Source organism: Fundulus heteroclitus, chromosome 10 (assembly GCF_011125445.2).
Source record: "Fundulus heteroclitus isolate FHET01 chromosome 10, MU-UCD_Fhet_4.1, whole genome shotgun sequence".
Lineage (NCBI taxonomy): Eukaryota > Metazoa > Chordata > Actinopteri > Cyprinodontiformes > Fundulidae > Fundulus > Fundulus heteroclitus.
In genome coordinates, this window is record NC_046370.1 from 30,522,461 (window position 1) to 30,545,847 (window position 23,387).

Sequence of the window (23,387 nt, forward strand, 5' to 3'; positions counted from 1 at the left end):
CTGACTCATTCATCTGGTTTACCCTCCTTTTCCCACAGTTTCCTATTCCTATTTTCTTTATGTCAACAAGATTTTACCAACACATGCTAGTTAAAGCATCACACCCTTCCCACCGCAGATTTTTCTTTTGTTCAGTCTCTTCTAAGGAGGGTATAGTGCCATCCTCCCTTCAAACACAGTTTGTTTCCCCTCTCTACTCAGGGTACCGAGAAGGGTTTCTATGGAAACGAGGGAGAGACAACGGCCAGTTCCTCAGTCGAAAGTTTGTCCTTTCGGAGCGGGAGGGAGCCCTTAAGTACTTCAACAAGCAGGATGTAAGCAACAGCAACCTTTGATTTGGTAAAAAGGCAGAGCTTGTATGACACCTTTTCTTTCTTCTTCATTATAAACTGCTCTGCCTCCATCAAGGCCAGAGATCCCAAGGCAGTGATGAAGATCGAAACACTCAACGCAACCTTCCAGCCGGCCAAAATCGGGAATCCCTGCGGCCTGCAGATCACCTACCTGAAAGACAACAGCACAAGGAACATCTTCGTCTACCACAGCGATGCTAAGGTACAGTCTCATAAGCATATATTGACAAATTGTGTACATGTACAAGACTGGCAATGACTGGCTTTACCACATGGTCTGGATCAGCTAAAAGAAGAAGCTTGAAAAGCAGGAGAATATATACGTATATGCATCACTAAAAATACTCAGTCATCAGCGTAATGACAAATCTTGGGTCAGTTTCTGCCATGATTTTCTAGTAGAACAATGAACTACTCAAGAAATGTTCTTGCCATGGCGAAAGGCTTTGCAGCAACACATTCTATGGTTAGCTGAAGTTACAAAAGTTTTCAATTGCACATCTATCAAATTTATGCAGAGTCACTATTTAGAATTTGCAGACTTCTTATGTAGAACTTCTGTAATTTACTCTGACTTGTTTAATTTCACCTTATTGGCTGAATCCTGACTGATTGTGATCCTCTGTGAACTTCAAAGGGAATTATGTTGATCAGGGTTTCTTTGTTTCTCCACCTTCTTGTAGGTTCCGCCTACAAGAACTTGGTTCATGTAGGCGGTTAAGGTCTGAGGAGTTTCCTGACGACTTGTCCGATATAGACAGGATTGCCTGAGACGGTTTTCCTTGTAGGTAGACGTGTAAATAAAATTAAAATAAAGCAATTCACCTGGATTTCACAAAAACACAGGTTTTAACAAAATGCCCTAAAAGGAATTTTTACATTGTAACCATGGGGGTACAGGGATTTACCTGAGCAACAGGTAGATGGTGAGAATACAAGTAAAAGTTGTTATATTTATAGTCTGTTTCACATTTCTAACAACTTTTATGTTGCATATTTTATAAGTTTACATGTTAAATATATACTAATATTTGTGGTGTACATATGAAGAATATTGGTCTTTTTATGAGTTTTGCTTTTATTAGTTCTTCACTGCATGGTTACGTTTTCCTCAATTCCTTGTCCTTTATAATTGTTTGATTTAATTATCTTTTTTTAGTTCATTATTTTTATATTGTCATTTTATATTATATATTATAATTTCTAGTATGCTCTCTATTTCTCTTCAGCTGTTATTAACCTCTGTTCAACACTTTTGATTCTCCGCTGTGTTTAAAAGTGATCTATAATTAAAGGCTGGTTGACTGATTGATTGATTGATTGATTGATTGATTGATTGATTGATTGATTGATTGATTGATTGATTGATTGATTGATCGAAGAAAACAACTTTGCTCCAGTCTTCTGATTTCCATCTTTGTACTTCCTGCAGAAAGCCGTTATACAAACATCTTTGCCTTGCAACATGATTCCTCAGGACATGGTTCTACTTATTTTTGGACAATTTTAAATGTGCGCTCTAATGGAACCAGTCACAATGATGTTTTTTGATGATCCAGAACACTGTTCATACAGATGGGGTTTTCTTGGCTGCTGCATCCCTCCACGTGAAGCAGGTTGATGCAAAACATTGATTGCTGCACTTTTTTAATTTGGGGTAAACATGTGTCCATTATGTGTAGCCTTCAGTCTGTTAATTGGTAGTTTAATCTGTGCCTATGATAAAACTACATTGAGGCCATTTCGTACAGTGAAAATTATTGTAAATTAACTTCTTTATATTAAGTAATATGCATCTAGTTACATTGAAAAGCATATTTGTAAAACAATCTTTGATCATGACAGTATAACACATAAATTCCAAGAAAGCCTACCTTAGATAGACCGTTGCATAATTTTATGTAAGGAGGTGGTGAAATACATTTTGTTCTTGTGCTCAGCAGCAACCCTTCTGGAGAATATTTTTCCAATGCCAGCCAAGCTCTTTGTTTTATGGGCCCCATAATTTCCATAAGACTTCTTTGAACATGTCTTGCCAAATGTGTTACGAACGATGTGGAAAATAAAGAGTCATTTAAGCCAATGCGGTTAAGTGCCTACAGACGTTTTGCAGCATTCATGAAAAGCACAAACAGCTTACCTAGTGCATGCTCATGCATTCGGTTGGATTCAAGAGATTCCCTCAAATAATTGGTCCAATCCTGGTTAAACTGCAATGCAAAACTATCTAAATCTCAGCGAACAGACAAATGTTGATCTCTTTTGCTGGGGTTGTATGTGACAAACCAACAAACTGATCCATGATAGTGGAGTGGTAAGAAGGTAAGCCAAGTTTTACAAATTAAAATCTGGAAAGTATGCCAAACATTTATGTTCAGTTTCTTTGACAAACTTTACAGTTATATTAGCAAGTCTTATTTAATGTTCATCTAGCAACTTTGCTGCTTTAGGAACTGAAATTGTTGCATATTCAATATGTAAAACATCATATTTGAATTCTCAAGTTTTGCCCCAAATTCTCAAATGGAGAAATGTTGTTGTGGACTGTGACTTTTTAGACTAATTTTACCCCAGAAATATCCTTTGATCTAAACTAGCGGTGTCCAAACATTTTGCCATGAGGGCCGAAATCATAAAGCGGAAAGCTCCTTGGCATCCAAACAATAAAGATTTTTCTTTATTTCTTACATAAAAACCATAAAACTAAATTCTGCTGACTAATTTATTTATTTTTATTCTTTGGGGATGAACAAAAAGGTGAGATCTCTGTAGAAAACTGATCAGTAAATCTTTGTAGACCCAAAACATGTCTAGCCTTTCGTGGTTGTGTTATTATAAGACAGTTTCCAACATTTCGTGGGTTGATTGTTTTCCTTTTTTGGGTTAGAAGAAGTTTTTTAGTCTTAGCTCAGCAACAAGAACAGGAAATGGGTCACTCTGGTTATATTAATTAATGAGGGAGGGGGCGGGGATGGGAGCGCACAAGTCTGCTTTCTGGTGAAAGGTGCCAGACGTCTGTGATTATATTTACTACAGAAAATAAAACGAATGCAGAAACCTGTTTCATAAATCAGCCATTATTTGTTGTCGCAAACCTTTTGTTTTTACTTTCAGAAGGCTTTGTGCAAATATGGAGCCCTGAAAGATAAAAAAAAAAAAAAAAAAAAGTATCCATCTGCATCAACCACCTGTGCTCGGAGGAGAAAGATTTGCTCTATGCCAGAATTTCTGGGGGCCGCACAAAATCATTTGCAGTGCCTGAAAACAGCTTCCGGGGCCCTCTTTGGACAGCCCTGGTCAAAATCCCTGATCTGATTCTGACTGGATGTTCAGTTATGCTGTCCAGCTGGAAGGTGAACCCCCATCCCAGTGTCAAATCTTGTGCAACCTCTAAGAGGTTTTCTTCCCTGAATTTCCTGCGTTTAGCTTGATTTACTCTACCAAGCTGAAGAAAAGCAGAATGCTGCGACCCACATGTTTTACCGTTAGAGTGGTAGATCCAGGGTGAGGTGCAGTGTTGGTGTTTCTCCACGCAGGAGAAAAAAAACACACTTTGCATTTTAGATCAAAGGGTTTCTTTTTAGTCTTAACTGACCAGAGCACCTTTTTTCTACACGTTTGCTGTGACTGAAACCTAGTTTGTATCAAGCTGCACTTCTAATGGTCTTCTTTCAGCATCCGCTGCCATTGTTCTATAAAGCCAATATTTGTGCACAAATGCAGTCAGCAGTTTAGCTATCATGGCTCCTTGTGACTGCTTGTCTGATGATTGCCCTCCTTGGCCAGCCTGTCAGTTTATGAGCCATAACCTGTCCAGTTATAGTTTTTTTATTGCTCTGTGAGACGTTCAAACCTAGAGAAATTGTTTTAGAACCAAACTTCTCCGTCCGCCGTGTTCCTCTGTCTACATGATGCTCTTTTTTTTCCCCCAAAGTTCTCTAATGAACTTCTGCGGGCCTCTCTAAACTGCTGGATTTATAGAGTGATTAAATTATACACAGTTTGACTGCTTACCGAAAGACGTAGACAGTTGATAAATTGCATCGAGCATTTTTTTGAAGAAAGAGTGACCACTGCCCAGCTCTTGTTGCTAAGAGTAGCCCATGACAGTTAAACCAAAAAACTTCAGAAATGATATGCCTTTCTTTAAATAAGGCAAACACGTGAGACTCCTTTTATATTTCTGATCAAACCTGAATCACAGATGCTTTTTTTCTTTTTTACAGTAACCAGACTATTTAATTTCTTTTAGTGAAATATCCCATGCTTAGTTTATTATTGAGCATGTAAAACAAAAGAAAAAAACAGTTAAATTAGTTTTCACATTCTAATTATATAGTCAAATTTGTGGCTTCAAGTACATACAACTATACAGTTTTGGCCTACATGGGAAAAAGTTAGCACACATGGTCTTAATTAAATTGTAAACAACAAAAAAGAAAAACTTAATTTTGAGTGTATGTGTATGATTGTGTTATTCATCATCAATTACATATGAAAGGAGGTTTTGTAAATTCAACTTGAATGTGCTTGGAAATGACGTAAATTTTACTTTTGCTAATGTTTGACGGCCTCGCAGTTTGGGCTTAGCAGCTGTTGATTAAATTTTTTAATACAGAATAAATTGATCAACTGTTAAAAGGCAACAGAATAGAAAAAATTAAATATTCTTCAGAGTGAGGGGGGAAAAAAAAGGGATTGATTTAAAAACAGAGCACTGCCCCCTCTGCTGGCTGAGCAGGGGTATTGCGGGCTGTGAAAGGAAGGGTTCACCGAGTTCAGTCTCTCAATCTGTGGTGGAGGTTCTGACAGAGGCTCAGATCAGCCTGGTGGCTGCACCTTACTGTGTGTAGGAGACACTATCACTGGGGAAGATAAACAAGGATACTAAATACAAACTCTGTTTTCATTAGAACCAAAAAAAAAAAATGTCCTCATGTGACCGATGACATGGACAGCCGTGCAGAACATGCTCCCAACCAGAGTGTTTGTTTCTCACAGGAGATGGTGGACTGGTTCAACGCCATCAGAGCGGCCCGGTTCCACTACCTGCAGGTGGCCTTCCCTGGAGCGAGTGATGAGGAGGTGAAAAAGATGCAGTTTAATCAAACACATTTCTGGGAGCCTAGCTGGTGACCTGGCTCTCATGATGTTGGTTCATGGTCCATTTTTTTTTCATTATTCACAGCGTTCAGATTTATTTACAGTAACACTTACTTTGAGATTATATTTTCTTAAAAAATATATTTTCTCTTCCTATTACCGCCCCTGTTTGTAACCATTCCTGGTTATAAATTAGAAATGTTCTAGTTTCACTGCACAATGGTTAATATCTATATCAGTTGCAGAGTTCCCTCCTCCCTCTAATTATTTCACTCTTCTTTGATGTAAAAATGTTCTTAAAATCTGAAAAGTCATTAACCTTTTTTTGCTTGCTTGATATGTTAATTAATTTTTAATGCCTCTTAACATTACTTGATTAGAATATTGTTCATATATTGTTGTTTTCCTGCATTAACAACTTTCCTATCGTGAATCTGATACAGTAAATCAGATGCTAACTTTAAACTTTATAGGTTTAGGGTTCGGTTTCTTTTTATCCTGGTATCTAAATATCATCATACATTTATGCTCTGTTTGTGGTTAAGAAATTAGGGGGGGGGGGGGGGGCTTAATTGCAGTGTAGCAAAAGTAAAAAGCCTCATTCAGATGAGGTTGTTTACGATGATATGTGATGATACTTCAGTTGTACTTTTTTAAGAGTTCATGTACATTTTTTATTTGTTCCTGTAGCTGGTGCCCAAACTGACACGGAACTTTATGAAAGAAGGCTTCATGGAGAAAACTGGTCCAAAGGTATGTACGGAGCGAGCTGGACAACAAAAAAAGGTTCTACAGTGAAACTGAAAGTAAATCAATAAATTCCATTTCATAGGGTGTACACCAAGGCTCTGTTTTAGGCCCACTTCTTTTAGTGCTGTAAATCCAACCCCTTGGACAGATCATTAGTGTTTGTTTATCCCTATGGGGATAACCTTCAGCTGTACTGCTGCTGAAAATATTCAGAGTTCTTCAAACCTTCTGAATTGGCCAAGTTCCTCAAAGAGAAAAAATGGTTAAAATATATTTCTTTCAACGGAACCCTGAGAACTGTCTGATGATTGCCCTGGAGAATGTGGTTCTTCTAATCCTGCATCCAATTAGATGGTCGTTTGAACTTGGGCGTCAAGCCAAAATGCAAGAAACTCAGGTGTTGTTTTGACCAGCCGATGTCTCTTGACGGATTGTGTGTCCAAAATTATTTATTTTTTTATTTTTATTTTAGAAATAATCATAATAAATACAACCTCTATTGCAAAACCAATTGGATAACCTGTGTAGGTGCTGGCCGGGTCTAAATGGAAATGATGACCCTATGGAGTCCATTTTTAAGCCCAAGTTGTCCTGCATCAAACCAGAATATGCGGTTATCTTGGGGCCATTATGTAACCCCCAGAAAATCCTATCTGCAGACCATTTTTCAGCCTGTTTCCTACCAGTGTGGGCTCTATATCTGCAGTAAATGTAGACTGGGTGGTAGCTCCGGGAACTTGATTTTATAATAATCATTCCTTAACATGAGATTTTTTTTTTTCCCTTTCTGAATACATGTACTCAAGGTAAAAGTTTAATTTTTCTCAAATTTTCAGTGCAGAGTTATGCTACGGTAATAGTATTTTTAAACATATTTACAGCTTTCTGCATCCCTCAGTCTCTCGCCAGTGTGTTTTCCGCCAGATAAACTTCTAAGCACTGTTGAGACCGATCCCCGTTTTCTATATTTTTGATGCATCCTGCAGTTCAAAGACAGACTTTTTCACCCTGTTTCCCTTTATAATTTCCCCATCTGTCTCGCTCTGCTACAGCACACAGAAGGCTTTAAGAAGAGGTGGTTTACCATGGACGACCGGCGGCTCATGTATTTCAAAGACCCTCTGGTGAGAAGAGACCCTTATTCCTCCCCCGATCTTTTAGAAACCTGGCCCGATGGACTGACGGGACATCCATGTGTCTCTCATGTGCCTATCTGTCCCCCAGGACGCCTACGCTCGAGGGGAGGTGTTCATCGGCAGCAAGGAGAACAGCTACACCGTCCTGGCCGGCTTGCCCGCGTCCACGCAGGGCTACCACTGGAACCACGGCATCACCATCGTCACGCCGGACCGGAAGTTCCTCTTTGCCTGCGAGACCGAGGCTGAGCAGCGCGACTGGATCGCAGCTTTCCAGAGGGTCATCAACCGACCGATGAGGCCACAGGAATACGCAGGTCTTTATTTGCAATATTAGAGAGGTGTACCAAGAAAATCCCCATTAAAACGGATCTTGACTGGTTACTGCCTGCTGAGAGTCTACAGTGGCACAGCCGTGTTTAGATAACAAATCTTTCTGAAGTAAAAGATTGGACCGTCATAAATAATTTCATTTGTTTGAACGCATAGGAAGGTATTTAAACTGTAAAACGAGGCCCCTTTTTTGAACAGAAAATCCCTGCTCCAACACATTGCTTTCAAAAAATAAAGATTGCCTTCTGAGCCTGTCATCAAAGGCTAAACCCGAATAGCCTTATAGAACAAGGACTCTTTAGCCAAAGCGGAAGTGTGTCAGCAGTCACCATGATAACTGCTGTCAGTATAAATGTAGTCTGTAAGGAAGGACGTAGGAAACTGAGCCTGTATGCTTCCTATCATAGTACCTTTAGCGATAGTAGACCTTGCAATGTCCCTTACTGGCATAAGGTGCTATAAGGAATCCAGCAATCCTTTGTGTGACTGAAGCCTAAATCTGGCCCATCCCCTGGAAATTAAAAGAAATATTTGGAGAAAAGAGGGTGTACCCTTTGTAGTTCATTTTGGGAAGCCTGTAGACCAGGATTTGAACCGCATCGTCCGTGTGCGTTTCCGTCACGTAACGACTTCGGAGTTAAAGGCTGTCTGAAATCAGCGCAGCAGTCCAAAGCTCCTTTCCTCCCCACGATAGAGTTCTTACTGTTGACCCCTTGAGAGGTCAAGGAACAGGATCTAGGAGCTATAACTAGAGCAGTTTGGATGGAGCCAAGGTCTTCAGAGGTCTACTAATTCATTATGTGCAGCTGTGTTGAACCAAGGCAAGGCAAATTTATTTATATAGCACAATTCAGTACAAAGACAATGCAAAGTGCTTTACATGATTAAAACATAGCAAAATAAAACAGAATAAGAGCAAGTAGGAATAAAATATAGATAGAAAATAGAACAAAAAAGTGGTGATTCAGTTAACTAGGACAGTTGAAGGCAATTTTAAACAAATGTGTTTTTAATCTTGATTTAAAAGAACTCAGGCTTTCAGCACTTTTACAGTTTTCTGGAAGTTTGTTCCAGATAATTGGAGCATAGGAACTAAATGCTGCTTCTCCATGTTTGGTTCTGGTTCTAGGTATGCAGAGTAGGCTGGAGTCAGAAGACCTTAGTGGTCTGGAGGGTTGATACACTGATAACAAGTCTGTGATGTATTTAGGAGCTAAGCCATTTAAGGATTTATAGACTAACAGAAGTATTTTAAAGTCTATTCTCTGAGATACAGGGAGCCAGTGTAAGGACTTTAGAACTGGGGTTATGTGCTCTACTTTCTTAGTCTTAGTGAGGACGCGGGCAGCAGCGTTCTGGATCAGCTGCAGCTGCCTGATCCACTTTTTAGGCAGACCTGTGAAAACACCGTTGCAGTAATCAATTCGACTAAAAATAAACGCATGGATTAGTTTTTCTAGATCCTGCTGAGACATCAGTCCTTTAATCCTAGAAATGTTCTTCAGGTGGTAGAAAGCCGACCTTGTAACTGTCTTTAGATGCTTTTGAAGGTTCAGGTCTGAGTCCATCACTACACCCAGGTTTCGGGCCTGGTTTGTGGTTTTTAGCTGAAGCGACTGAAGCTGTGTGCTAACTTTTGATCTTTCCTCTATTGGTCCAAATATTATTACTTCAGTTTTGTTTTTATTCAATTGGAGAAAATTTTGGCACATCCACGTATCGATTTCTTCTAGGCATTTACTCAGTGCCTGAATTGGTTCATAGTCACCTGGTGACATGGTGATGTAGAGCTGTGTGTCGTCTGCATAGTTATGGTAGCTGATGTTGTTATTTTTTATTATCTGGGCTAGAGGGAGCATGTAGATATTGAAAAGGAGGGGACCCAGAATGGACCCTTGGGGAACCCCAAATGGGATTTGTGTCATCTCTGATGTAAAGTTACCTACTGATACAAAAAATTCCCTGTCCTTTAAGTAGGATTTAAACCAGTTGAGAGCTGTACCAGAGAGGCCGACCCAGTTCTCCAGGCGTTCTAACAGAATGGAGTGATCAACAGTATCGAATGCTGCACTGAGGTCCAATAGAACCAGCACGGTGGTTCTTCCACAGTCTGTATTTATATGGATGTCATTAAACACCTTGATAAGGGCGGTCTCTGTACTGTGGTGAGCACGGAAACCTGACTGGAAAACGTCAAATCGGCTGGTCGTTGTTAAGAAGGTGTTTAATTGTTGAAATACAGCTTTTTCAATAATCTTACTGATAAAGGGGAGGTTTGAGATGGGCCTGTAGTTCTGGAGTAGAAGTTTGTCTAAATTATTCTTTTTCAGCAGTGGTTTGATAATTGCTGTTTTTAGGGACTGGGGGAAAACACCTGACAGGAGGGACGTGTTTATTATCTGAGTCAAATCAGACGCTATGACAGGTAAAACTTTTTTAAAGAAAGCTGTGGGGAGAACATCAAGACAGCATGAAGAGGAACTTAGCTGCTGAATGATCTGCTCTAAGCTTTTGTGGTTTATTTGGCTGAAATGGGACATTTTGTCAGAAATAGTTCCAGCTGAATAAAGCATTGGTTCTGGTGTTGATATGGTAGTACAAACTGATCCTCTAATTTTTAGGATTTTCTCAGTAAAGAAGTTAGCAAATTCATTGCAGGCCCTGGTGGAATGGAGTTCTGAAGCCACGGACACAGGAGGATTTGTTAACCTGTCGACTGTGGCAAATAAGACACGAGCGTTATTAATGTTTTTCTTAATGATCTCAGAGAAGAAAGATTCTCTTGCATTTTTCAGTTGTAAGTTATATCTGTAAAGTCTCTCTTTATAGATGTCATAGTGAACCTGGAGTCTATTTTTTCTCCACCTGCGTTCAGCTTTGCGACATTCCCTTTTTTCACTTCTAGCTGCTGGAGCATTTCTCCAAGGAGATTTATTCTTCCCGTAAAAAACCTTCACTTTAACTGGAGCAATGCAGTCAATGATGTCTGAGACTTTAGACTGAAAGTTATCTACTAGCTCATCTACTGAGTTGCAGCCCAAGGTTGAAGTAGCAGAGTAAGCTTGAATAAAATTTTCTGTGGCATTGTCCTTAAAGGTGCGTTTTCTTACGATGTCCCTTAGGCTAACTGAGTCACTGGAAATGATACATTCAAAGGTAACGGAGAAGTGATCGGATAAGGCAACATCAGTTACATTGACCTGTGAAATGTTTAGAGCTTTAGTGATGATCAAGTCTAAAATATGCCCCTGCTTGTGTGTTGGCTGTTTAACATGCTGAGTTAAACCAAAGTTTCTAAGTGTGTCACACAGTTCTTTTGCACTTCTGTCTTCAGGGTTGTCAACGTGAAAGTTGAAGTCTCCGACAATAATTAAAAAGTCATAATCAACACATATCACAGACAAGAGGTCACTGAAATCATTAAAAAAGTTTGATGTGGACTTAGGAGGCCTGTAAACATTCAGAAACATAGTTCGTACCGGGCTCTTTACCTGGAGAGCCAAATGTTCAAAAGAGTCAAATTTTCCCAGAAACACCTTTTTACACTTTAGTGAATCATTAAACAATGTTGCTACTCCTCCACCTTTCCTTTGCTGTCTGCTTTCACAAAGAAAATTGTAGTTTGGAGGTGTTGACTCCATCAGAATGGCTGCTTCATTAGATTCATGTAACCATGTTTCTGTTAAAAACATAACATCAAGATTATTGTCAATAATGAAGTCATTAATTAAAAGGGATTTTCCTGACAGAGATCTAATGTTTAATAGACCCAGTTTATATGATTTGGTGGTTGATGGTGTCTTTGTGGCAGGTTGCATCTGACAGTTTATGACTTTTAAGTACGACTGATTATTCCTGTGTGTTTTCCTTTTGCTTTTCTTATTTCTGCCACGTATCATAACAGATATTCCATGTTCTCCGTCAGGAGGCCCAGGCTTATGCTGGTGGCGGTCTTGACTGATAAACGTACAGCCAGGGCCCGCTGTATATCACAAGGACGTTATCCGAAGGTCTTCAGGACAGGCATGTTCTGTGATATGTAGAGGAGGAGGAGGATCTGGACCTCTGCGTCCTTTGGAAGATGCTGATTTAGTCACAGAACTGTGGTTTTCAGAATTAATATGTGGAGAGGATGTCAACTGTAGACCAATCTTAAGGACTTTGTTCATGGTGTGAGAAAAATCCAGGAAAGGAACCTCTGGGCTTTGTGGAGAAGAAGGCGAGGCGGGTGTAGTCTGGATCGGTGTTTGTGACGATGGCGATTCTTGGTCCACTCTTTGTCCTGCTGAGATCTGGGATGAATCCTCCTGTAGCTCTGATATAGCCTCTTTCTGTGTCATCTTTCTGGCCATCTTTATCTTGGTTTGTTCGGGCTGCACTGGGCTTATCATTTGTTTTGGCACTGGATGTACTTTGTTTTGGGACAAAGCTGATGCCGTATGGTTCACAGAATAGAAGATGTTTGAAATCAGCCGTTTTGCACCTGACCTATTTAGAGAGAAGCCATCTCTGTTGAACAGATGTCTTCTTTCCCAGAAGATGTTAAAGTTGTCTATGAAGGTTACAGTTGTTTGTTTGCATGTTTTTTCCAGCCATTTGTTTAGCATCAGAATTCGGGAAAAAATCTCGTCTCCACAGGCCACGGGCGGGAAAGGGCCGCTGAGAAGCACCTTGACATTTTTGCCATGAACTAAGTTCAACAGACGAATGTAATCCTCTTTCAATACTTCTGATTTTCTTATCCGGGTGATGTCGCCCAGGGCTTCAGCTTGTATTATGAGTTTTTCCAAGGTCGGGCGCTCTTTCAAGATCCTTGGAAGGATGTCTAATAAATCAGACACCAGGCCATAGTTCGAATTGTTATAAATTAACACCTCTGTGTTTTTCTTGTTACAGAAATGTTTAATCCCACATACAGACCCACTGCATAAAATCAGGGTCCTTGGCCCCGTGGCATGTCTTTTCTCTGATGTATTAGAGCGAAAGTCGTTGACGTACCTCTGAGTGTTGTCATGATTCTCCTGGGTCACATTTTGGAGCGGAGCGAATCTGTTTCGTAAAGGAATTCCAGCATTTCCAGCAGGTTTACTCCTATCATTTGTTGTGGGAACAGCCCGCTGTTGTTTCACTTGTCCTGGGACATCTCTCTGTAGTCTCGGCCAGTTTTCTTTGTCTAGGCGTGGGGTTCGTTGATCCTTTGGTCTTGCACCCTGAGTGATCCAGGGATTCTCATTTTCCTCAGGGATCTGTTTGTTCAGAGAGTTGCTGGGCTGGTGGTCCCTGTTTGGAGTCGCAGGCAGAGTTGTTTCATTTCCATACGCGCCGTTTACATCATAATTCAGTTCGAGTCGGCATATCTTCTGTTCTATAACGGCGATCTTTTGTAGAAGCGTGTCAAGGTCCACTGTGGTGAAGGTAGGCATCTTTGCAAAATCAAAATCAAAAATAAATAAAAAGAAAATAAATAAAAATAACTAAATCCAACTTTCCGTGGTTTTGGCAAAGAGATAAAAAGGAGATAAAAAGTAAAACGCAGGAAAATGCAAGCAAGCAGGGAGCAGAGAAAAAAGCGTCCGAGCAGGCAGAGAGGCGTTAACATACTCTTTAACAGACTCATACCAGGACAACACCCAAAAGGTCTTTAGACACCACTGGTCTAAACTTAAGAGTTTCCTGCTGCTCCTTTGGTGTTGCTGTTGACATCTTGGCTGCCAAGAGTTTTAGGCTTCTCCGATCATCGTTTTTTTAACAAACGTCCAAGCTTTTGTGATGGCACTGTTGCCGCATGTTATTACCGGTTGCAGCTTTCGCTGTGCCATAGGATCAACCTCTCTGCGAAACTATTGTTTTAACTACAGCAGGGCTCTCAGCCTCCAACCCTCCAGGGGCCATTTACCTTCTACAGGCGATCAGAAATTGGCTCCAAACCAGAGCATCTCTAGAACATTTGCCTCTGTTATTTTCTTAAAGGACATGTGCTTTGTGTTGGTACCTAACCTCTGTTTCCGTTTTTCTTTTCTTTTTTTTTCTAGTGGAGGCTCATTTTAAACACAAGCCTTGAAGCCTGCGGAAAGTCCAAAGTCATCTGGACCCGCCCGGTCAGAGAGATCAGAGACAGCCCCTGCACCGCACAACAAGAGAGGGGAGGCATTGAATGAGCCAACGATTAGAAAAGAAGAGCAGAAGGACTTCAGTCTGCGTAGAGGCGACCGTTGGTGTGATCTAAGGAGGAAGGGCAGAGATGATGTCTTTTAACACTGCTCCTACCAAACTTCGTGCTGTCCGTTCTCTCCCTCTCCCCTTCCTCCCCTGCAGCCACGCGGGCCCCTCCTCTTGCATCGAGCTCGCCTTTCCCTCCGGATGTCATCTCGCGAGCGCTCCTTTCTGCCTGTGATCTAATGTAATTATGTAATCTAGAGTCATGTCACTGGTTGCTTAACGAAGACAAAACACGTTGTTAATTTATTGAATGTACAGTTTTCCGGCCACAGTGTCTTAACCGTGCGTGTGGAATCGTCCCGTTTTTTTTTTTTCATTGAGGACTCTGCGAGGTTCGAGCGTCTGGCGCTCAGACCCTGGCAAACCTGAATTCTACAAAGTGCTGTTAACGACAACCATGCCTACAAAGAAAACTTTGCACACCGACGCTCAGTGAACACCACCGCCGTTAACGGCACCGGAGCAGGCGCACCTGCGTCCAGCCAGGGTGCCTCTAAGAACCTCCGCCCGACCGACAGCCGTCGCCCCTTATCTGTCTGTACTGTCCAGCATACCAAGTCGTTGTGGGATCGTCGATGATTTTAGGCCGCTTTCATGGATTGTAATGTGACGGGGGTTTGTGATTTGTGGAAAACCTCTACAGCTGTTCATTTATTTAATTCTTTGTATCCGGTTTCAAAGGCACGCCGTTATGTTGACCCTTGCATCATCGTGGGAAAATAAAGTCAAAAGTTCTAACGTGGAAACAGCAGAGCGGGCGATCAGGTGGCAGCGCCTGCATGTCCTCATTGTTTACGACTGCACGCCTGTTTCCACACACCCTCACATCTACTGTGAGCTTTCCCTTCTTTTGACGCTGAATCCTGATTAGTGCATGTAATCTTAAACTCAGTGGTCAGGCATGATTGTGTCACGTGATGTCTGAGACTCATAGGTCTGACAGGTCCCTCTCGTCATACCACCATCAAAGAACCCATATTTCAAAAGATGCAGTAAAAAATATTCCCTTTTTAAGACGTTGAGCAATGTCTTTAACGTTCTGAAAGTAAATGTATGCCTAAGTTGTCCACCAGATGGTGCCATAAAACTATACTATTGCTCCTCCCATGTGAAAATTAGATTTTATCCCTTTAGATTATGAAAGCAAAAATTCTAGAGGGATATTTTTAGCTGGCAAGGAAGATTTAAGGGAAATAGTTGGGCATTTTTTGAGGAATGCAATGACTCTCTTTTACTACGCCCCTGATAAAGGCTTACGCTGCTATGTCACAAAGAACGTTGCTGCATTTTGTCTGTACACAGAAGTCAGAATTTCAATATTCCGAGTTGGAAAAGTTGACTTCATTGCCCCCTGAAGTTGGAAAGTTTAAGTAGAAATTGCCGGGAACTAGAAATATTTAAAGGAAGGACCTCAAAATCTCTAGTTCTTTTCAGATCATAGTGCCGCAACAGGCATCCATGAATCCCTTCAGGGATAACTTTATCTGTTGAAATCCCAGACCACCTTCCTTTTCAGGTCATGCAGCTGAGGTTGTGAAACCAAAGTTGCTCATAGTTCCTGCCATTCACGTGTGGGGAGCGGTGACCTAGTGGTTAGACCCCCAGATTGCCCCCTGAGAGAGGGGTTAAATGCAGAAGACAAATTTCGTTGGTATGCAATATCGTAATGACTAATAGAGATTTCTTCTTCGTAATGCCTAAGACTTTTGTGGGAGGCATCTGACCGAGGGCCTCCTGCAAAGCTCCCCAAATGAATTTGGTGCTCATAACTCAAGAACACTTGTGAAACAACCTCAAACTGTCAGGGTTCTGCTGATCGGCGTATCTCTTGGATCGTTCAGAAGCAGCAGAACGGCTCTGCTTTGTGGGGACTGCGGAGCTAAAGGCATCACACCACTCTGTCACAACATCCCACAATGCACCTCACCATCCGTAATGGTTACAGGTTTGCGACTACCTCCAGAGGTGGATCAGGACGTAAAACTGTTGGGTGTACTTCAACCCCCCCCCCCCACCCCCACCCCCTCCCATTCCATATTGGGACCGTTTAGACATGCATGTAGGTCATTGAATGAAAGTATGATGGGAGTAGCTTATGCCGTCCTGCTTTCACTTTCGTGGCTCCATTGACAGTTGCAACATTCGTCCAGATTAAATTCGTTGGAAACATTGAGAGTTTTATCTAAACCTCCTTGAAGAAAATGTGTGGTTTCTGCAAAAATGGTCACCAACATAATGAAGGTACTATTACTATAGCTCATATGACACATACTTTACACTCTGAGTGCTTCAGTCAGTCCTTCATGAGTCTTTGCTCTTGTTGTTTTTTTACCAGTAAAAAACAATTTTCAAGTACATCCACAAAGAAAAGCTTTATAGTTTGAAGATCCTTAACTACAAGCCTTAATCAGCAAAGATTTACGTCAGGAAGTACAACATCTATCAATGAGAAAGGGTATCCAGCAACTGCACCCCTAAGGAGACATTGAAGGGAAATGCTTTCTGGTGGACACCAGAAAGTACTTTTTTTTATTTCCCTGCAATGTCCCTTTTGGGATTATGTACAATATAGCTCCCTTTGTATGTCACAAATTAACTGTTAATTAATCACATCTGGTGGTTCGTGAAGACATAATACAACACATTTAAGTCTGATTACAACTGACCTGTAGAAACAAGAAATCACGTAAATACAACATGTCTAACATCATGAGGTAGGCTATCAGATGTCCAAAAAAAAAAATTTAAGAACAGAGGAGCAGCTGAGTCATTGGGCTGCATGAAATACTCCCAGGGCACATCTATGACTCCTCCGGAAGATCCCAGGACATCATCTAAAGCACTGCTTGGGTCAGCTAAGGTCAGTGTTCATGATGAAGAAGACTGGCTTTGGAAGACTCCAAGGCCAAAAGCACTGCTCAGCAAAAAGAATATGACATATCAAAAAAGCAATGAAGAGGTGTTTTTATTTTTAAACCAATAGAACAATAGTTTTAGGAATGGCAAACTATGTTTGGAACATGGTTTGTTCAGTGTATCATGATGCAGTTCAGTTTGACCAGTCCAAGTATTCAAGGGTTGGAACTAAAGATGATGAAATCCAGCATGGTCCTTAAAAACAGCAGCATAGCCCTCACCTACCAACTTGAACCATAATTAACATAATTAATTATTGTGCATAACATACAGGAACTCTCACTCTCCATCAAATGTTCATAACAATAAGCAACGCCTCGAACCCATTGAAGGATGACTGATTTTCAAAGGGCCTTAGCCACCCCCTGCCAGACAGCTACCCTGGGTGGAGAGCCCTAATACCCCTCGTTAACCCCAACTCTCTCCTCATCAATAGTTGTTCAATCAAAAAGCTGTCACAGGTTCATGGCGTCATCGCCCTGAGCGGCGTTAGAATCCAGCAGGCGGCGGTCAATGTTCCTCTTTAAAACGCCGGTTGACAGAAAAGCGGATGAAAAAGACGGCTGGTGTATCTGTCGCCTGATGATCTCCCTTCTTTGACTCGACCTTCCGCAGGACTCGAGCCATGACAAACACGCGCATGTGTCAATGTTCCTTCTGTCTGGCCGGGCTGTTGTTGTTGGCTGCCTGGAGGCTCACGGTAAACTGCTGAGACAGAGAGCCACTGAGCTGTATGTGCCAGGCCCGGACCTCGCGCAGGAAGCGTTTAAAATCGGGTGGGACCTTTGGCTGAGCGGACCCTCTGTGTCTGTCCCGAAGGTAATCTGTCCAGTTGGTCCCCTGGAACAGGGGGCAAACATCTTTTACCAGGCAGATGAACCTGCCTGGTAAATAGTTGTTTTTTTTAAGTGAAAAAAGACTCTAATCAGAAAGCATGCTCCTAATAATCTCAGTTTAAGAGGTCTACTGCCTCTAATTATGACTCCAAAATGTCCTTTTATGCCAACACTTTTTAACTAACCTAAATAAATGGAGTCTTTCTGTTAGTGCTTCATTAAAACCAAGTCCGGCTGTTCGGTTCCGACCGCTCCGCCGTTTTAAAGGACAGATCAGGCTAAAATCATGAACTCAGCTAATGAGATGTTGCCAGATGGTAAACAGTCCTAGAGAATACACCTGTAGGTGGTAGAGATGCGGGCCAAAGCAGACTGCAAGCAGTTCAAATCGAGCAGATTCACATTTTTCGGCCCTAGTTGTAAACAGCCTCTCTCGGCTAGAGTCCAGTAGGTCTGCACACCGTACAAAATACATTATGTGACATCTTGAGTCTGAAGAATGTCTCTCATTGTAAAGAATATCTGAATAAAAGATAAAAAAAAATAGACTTGGATAAATAAATGTGATTCATATGTGATGTGACACTGAAATACTTTGCAATGAGCCACGCCCTCCGCCATCAGTCCCAATCACATTTGAATGCTTTATTCAGCCACGGCCCCACATTAGATAAATCGTCTTACAAATTGTAGAAAGGAGTTACAAACATTGAACTCTCTCTTGCATTTTTTTGTGCAAACTGGAAACATTACAAGCAGAAGATCCAGGGAACGCTTGTGAGATTACTCACGCGGCACTGTCACAAGGCAACGTGTGGCTTTAAATCGGCGTCAGGTTTGAATGTTTTCTCCCATAATGCTCGGGTTCCCTCAACTTAAGTTTTGGCGCGCAAGTATTTTAAAGGAAGACAAACTGTCCCAAGCTAAAGCTGCACCTGCTACTTGGATTGGCCTCAGTACTATTTGCCTGTTGCTCTGTTTTCCCCATTTCTAAACCACACTATGCCATTTTGTCCCTTCTTGCCTCTATTTTGTACGCTATAAATAAATCTTTGTGTACCCATGTACTTAAACCAGGTTTATAAGTGTTTATTTGATTTTTTTTTCATTAAATGTGGAAAAAATATGTTGCAAAGATGCTTAAATCTCACAAATTATGTAACTGCTGAGCATAATCAACTGTTTGCATGCATTTGGGTTTTAAACCCCATTTGTACCAGTTGACTCTTATAAATTATGACAGGTTATGTCTGCTGATAACCTCCAGCCACCTCCATTTGGCAGATATTATTTATTAGAGTGACATCCCTACATTTCAATATGAGACAAGCCTGACGCATGGTCTAAAACGGCAAAGGCATGGCATGCCAAACGGGCAAAAACAAGCAGCACCCACTCGGACCACACATGAAGCATCGTTACAAACTGAACATAGTGTACAAGAGCGTAACTCAAGATAACTGGGGTCTGAATTTACTGGAAAGAGGTGTCTTCAGTTCCTCCCATAGAATCTAACCTGTCTTGATTGCTGGTATTCTGATCCGTTATCGCTGCACTCAAGAAAACTCCACTAACAACTAGAGTAGGAGGGAAAGTGTCTCTTAAGGGATCCGTTTTAAAACACATTTCTGAGTCAGTTTTGGGATTTCTTTAGCGTGACAACAAGCGGTATGGTCAGCCAAAAGAAATAAAAAAAATAAAATCAGGGAATTAGGTGAGATATCGGTTGCTAAATGTCTGAGTCTGTTACCAGACTTCAGTGTCTGGCCGTCAGGGCCTGGAGAGCGTAGCGTAGACAGGCTGCTCCCAGACAGAGGGAGGACTGTGTGGAGGCGGTGCCAAGGCCAGGCTGTTGATGAGCGGTGTGGCGTACGGCCTGCGAGAGGAGTGAAAGTACGGGTACTGGTACAGGCTGGCAGGATAACCTGGAAACGCGCTGTAGAGGCTGGGGCTCTGCAGGTCAGCGTAGTCCGGTGGATCAGGAGGAGACGTTGAAGAGGGGGAGGTGGAGGAAGGGCAGACGCCCGAGCCAAGAGAGGCGTACTGAGGCTGGTGCGAGGGCGGAGGAGTAGACGAAGAGCTGCAGTGGCCCGGGCTCATCTGCTCCGTTTTGATCTCGGGTTTACGGCCGCCGTCCTCCCGCGCCGTCTCCGCCAACATCCCGTCCGACATTTTGACGACGCTGTCGCCGGCGGCTCGGTCGCTCTGGGGGACGTACGGTCCAGGCGGGCTGCTGGGTTCGATCTGGGCCAGAAGAGCCACGCCGTGGCCGCTGGGAGGCAGGTACTGATCCAGCTCGCGCACGTCGAAGCCGTCCATGGTGCCGATGACGTCTGTGCTGAGCTCGGAAATGTCCACGTTGCTGAAGTCGATGTTGCGGTTGGGATGGATGGCAGAGCCGCTGCTGATAGGCCGTTGGGCCTCGTGCTTGTTTCCCGGGTGCAGCTCAGATTTAGGGGTGGTCGGGGGTGTTGGAGGACCGTGTGGGTGACCTAAAAACGAAACAAAAAATTAAGTTTTTCACTCTACATCAAAGACTGTAAATGCCAAGATTCTGTATTGACATCACCTGGCCTGTCTGGATGGCAATGCTTGGGTGCCTCGCCTATGCCAGCCAGCCGGCCCAACCCAGCTTCCATCTTATAAAAGTCGTTCTGATAATGCTGCTCCTGCTGCTGCTGCTGCTGGTGGTGGTGCTGTTGGACCAGTCTGGCCGTCGGGTCCCCTTGGCCCGCTTTAGCGCTTTTGCGTCTCCGAGGCTGGTACTTGTAGTCTGGATAGTCTCTCTTGTGTTGCAGCCTCAGTCTTTCAGCCTCCTCAACAAATGGCCGCCTCTCTGTTTCAGAGAGAAGCCTGACAAAGGAGGGAAGATATGAGCGGACAGAGTTTGGTCACTTCAAAGTGCACAGAGGATTACCTCTTACTTAGAAATGACAAAAAACTAGTATTAGCGACGCTAGAATTTTGGGCATTTTTCCACCAGACCGTTGGACTGGTTTAAAACCACTTTAACCAAGCAGCAAGGAAAGAAAAGCCACAGTGATCATAGTTTTCTTCTTCTCCATGGAGCATTGAGTATTGCCACACCATCCCTCCCTCACATGTTGCTTTGCACCTCCACTTTGCCACATGATAAACATTTTGTAAACTGTTCCATTACTACAGAGCAACAGCAATTATTCTTATAAGGCTAACAGTGTAGTTGGCGGGCAACGAGCAGCATGTCTGTTAACTAGCTGACTGCTGGCTCTACCAGAGCAGATAGCCTAATTAGCCAGCTAAAATTAATATTTAATATTATTATACTTGCCATGGAATCAATGTTGCTAAATGTTTATTTTTTTAGGTTTTGTATAAATACAGTGATGCAGGTAATGATATCTTTACTTAAAGGTACGTATTCACGTTATTTGACATTTTTTAAATGTATATGTCAATAACTCACTCTGGTTGCATACATCGTTTTCCTGAAAGATCATCATGCCGTGCTGGCATAGTATTTATAATTATTTTCTTTTAAGCTTTGTTTTTGCTAAATTTGTCAGTAAATATAGCCTTTTCTGAGTATATTTACCATAACAACATCATATAATGGGTTTACGTCACTGCACGTGCATATAATTACGTTATATATATATAGCTTTATAGACTGGTAGGTTTTCTCTCGGACAGGAACTTTAATGGCCATCTTATGTTGCTCTAAAACATCGAGGCATTTAAAATAAACAAATGACACTTAGCTTGACAGGGGGTGGAGTGAAGCCTAGTGGCCCACCAGGCTTATAGTACGCTGAGGGAAACCATGAGCGTTGTTGCGGAAAAAAGAAAAGTCCAAGATCAAGCCTAAAATGGTGCAACAAGTTGTTTGATTCCAAGAGGGATAAAACGTGAGTTGTGCTGGCAATACAGTATGACCGTTGGACTACACTTAAGGCTCCCACATACTCAAGCGTACTGTGTGCATACTGCGAGCCGCACGGACTCCACACTGACTCTCCACGGAGTAGAGCGGACCTGTTGCCTCCATTTCTTGTGACAAATTTTTAATAGTTCTGTGGTCCTGCTGGTAGATATAGCGCCACGTCTGTTTATGTCAGCTCATCGCGCCCAATACTGGGGTTCAATTTAGGCTCAAAAAGAACTATCAAAAAACTATCTGGATGAACGCTTGGAGTATATAGCCCTATTTTATCATAATCAACTGGATTTTGGTCTCTTTGGTATAGGCATATAATGTGACTATATACCTTTAAGGTTATTAGATTGCAAAAATCACATACCTGCCCATGCTTAGTTCTGGCTAATTAAAGTAGTAATTATTCATGACCTTTAATAAGATTAAGATTACCAGTGGCCCCATCTGACTACCCCTTAGCGTTAGATACTTTTCTGGAAGCGTCCCTCATAGATCAACCAGAAGTCAGAAAATTATGACCTTCTAGACAATCCTGAATCCGAAAGTCTCTCAAATTATTTGATTACTAATTTCGGTGGATATTTTGATCATTTGTTTTCTGCATTTTACCGTAGCTATTAGCCTATTTTTACATTTTGCCATATTTCTGCAAAACCAGCCACTTACCGCCACAGCTTGCCCAGCGTCTTGCTCAGTTCAGCGTTGTGTAGATGAGGATACTGGTCCGCCAGCTTCCTCCGCGCCGCCTGCGCCCACACCATGAAGGCGTTCATCGGCCTTTTTACGTGCGGTTTGCTCTTCAGCCCCCTCTCCCCCTGACTGGGCATGGGCACCAGCGACCAGTCGTACCCTTTCAGCACCTGCGACACGGCGTCCCGGATGCAGGCGGGGAACCGCTCGTCCTCCGCGCCGCTGTCCGATCCGCGCGCCCCAGCCGGCGGACGCGCCGCCGCAAGCGCGTCAGAGCCAGCGGGAGAGTTCGCAGGATCTTGGTCCAGTTCATGCCTGGGCGTGGAGCCTTTGCTGCTGTGTGGACTGAACGGATCCTCGGTCAGTGAGATGTGCTCCTCGGCCATAGTATTACTGGACTTATTCTAGCGGCACCAATGTTCCCTAAGTACCCCCAAAGTGCGTAAAGGCGCGCAGTTCTGGCTGGGTCTCCACGAAAGCAAATAAAGTCCCCTCACTGAAAGGATCCGGTACGGGGCTGCCATTACCTTTCACGTCCTGCCCCAGTGCCAGACAACTTTGGCAAGCCCATCTAAAAGTAAACTCTTTAAAACGCTGCAATCTCTCCACCCCTCGCGGGCCATTGGCTCGCATAAACGTTCCTGGACCTCCTTCTTGTGCGAAATAGAGAATGTGGCAGATGAATATAAAAATGTAATAAAATGGAAATTCAAAAAACAAGGAATTCTAAGTTTGTGGGTTTTATTTGTGTGTTATAACTTTGAAAATATAGAGGCCAAATAATATTTCCAGTAAACAGGCCAGTACTCCGTCTGTGATATTTAGTCCAACCGTATAATATTTACTTTTGGACCATTAAGATTCCACAAAACACAGTTAAATACCTTCAGTCTTTATCCACAAGAGTTCTGATGAATATTAAGGTAAAACTCGATGTGATGTGAATCGGCGCAACACAAATAAACTGAATTGAATGCAACAGGCTATACTCTTTGGATGCTTAAACGTGTCCCAAAACTATTTTAAATAAAACAGATGTCATTATTAAATTCAGACTGAAAATAAATACACAGAGAGTTCATGAAATGGAGAATAATAATTACTATACACATTTTTGAACCGCATTTTTTTCTTC

The 23,387-nt window shown here is 42.2% G+C and overlaps 2 protein-coding genes across 2 annotated transcripts in view; one reads left to right on the forward strand and one right to left on the reverse strand.

The window, feature by feature from the left end:
* The window catches only part of LOC105930830 (arf-GAP with dual PH domain-containing protein 1), a 43,956-nt gene extending 29,231 nt beyond the window's left edge, over window positions 1-14,725 (forward strand). Inside the window, exons 5-11 of the mRNA XM_036142492.1 lie at window positions 202-314; window positions 409-555; window positions 5,355-5,438; window positions 6,147-6,209; window positions 7,259-7,330; window positions 7,431-7,659; window positions 13,708-14,725. Of these exons, the coding sequence (XP_035998385.1) occupies window positions 202-314; window positions 409-555; window positions 5,355-5,438; window positions 6,147-6,209; window positions 7,259-7,330; window positions 7,431-7,659; window positions 13,708-13,736 (737 nt within the window). The 3' untranslated portion in view covers window positions 13,737-14,725. The remainder of the gene's footprint in view (window positions 1-201; window positions 315-408; window positions 556-5,354; window positions 5,439-6,146; window positions 6,210-7,258; window positions 7,331-7,430; window positions 7,660-13,707) is intronic.
* Window positions 14,726-18,270: 3,545 nt separating this feature from the next.
* On the reverse strand, window positions 18,271-22,926 carry LOC105930841 (transcription factor Sox-8). Its single transcript, XM_012869230.3, has 3 exons — window positions 22,229-22,926; window positions 20,216-20,499; window positions 18,271-20,138 (listed from the first exon to the last, which is right to left on the reverse strand). Exons 1-3 carry the CDS (start codon window positions 22,636-22,638, stop codon window positions 19,417-19,419), a joined length of 1,416 nt encoding a protein of 471 aa, XP_012724684.2. The 5' UTR covers window positions 22,639-22,926; the 3' UTR covers window positions 18,271-19,416.
* Window positions 22,927-23,387: the final 461 nt, after the last annotated feature.

Bases quoted from the DNA above. Each gene is read 5' to 3' on its own strand.
- LOC105930841 (XM_012869230.3), bottom strand. From the start codon at position 22,638: ATGGCCGAGGAGCACATCTCACTGACCGAGGATCCGTTCAGTCCACAC. The intron at 20,500-22,228 runs GTAAGTGGCTGG...CTCCTTTGTCAG, and splicing joins ACGCTGGGCAAGCTGTGGCG to GCTTCTCTCTGAAACAGAGA. The intron at 20,139-20,215 runs GTGATGTCAATA...TTTCGTTTTTAG, and splicing joins TTGCCATCCAGACAGGCCAG to GTCACCCACACGGTCCTCCA.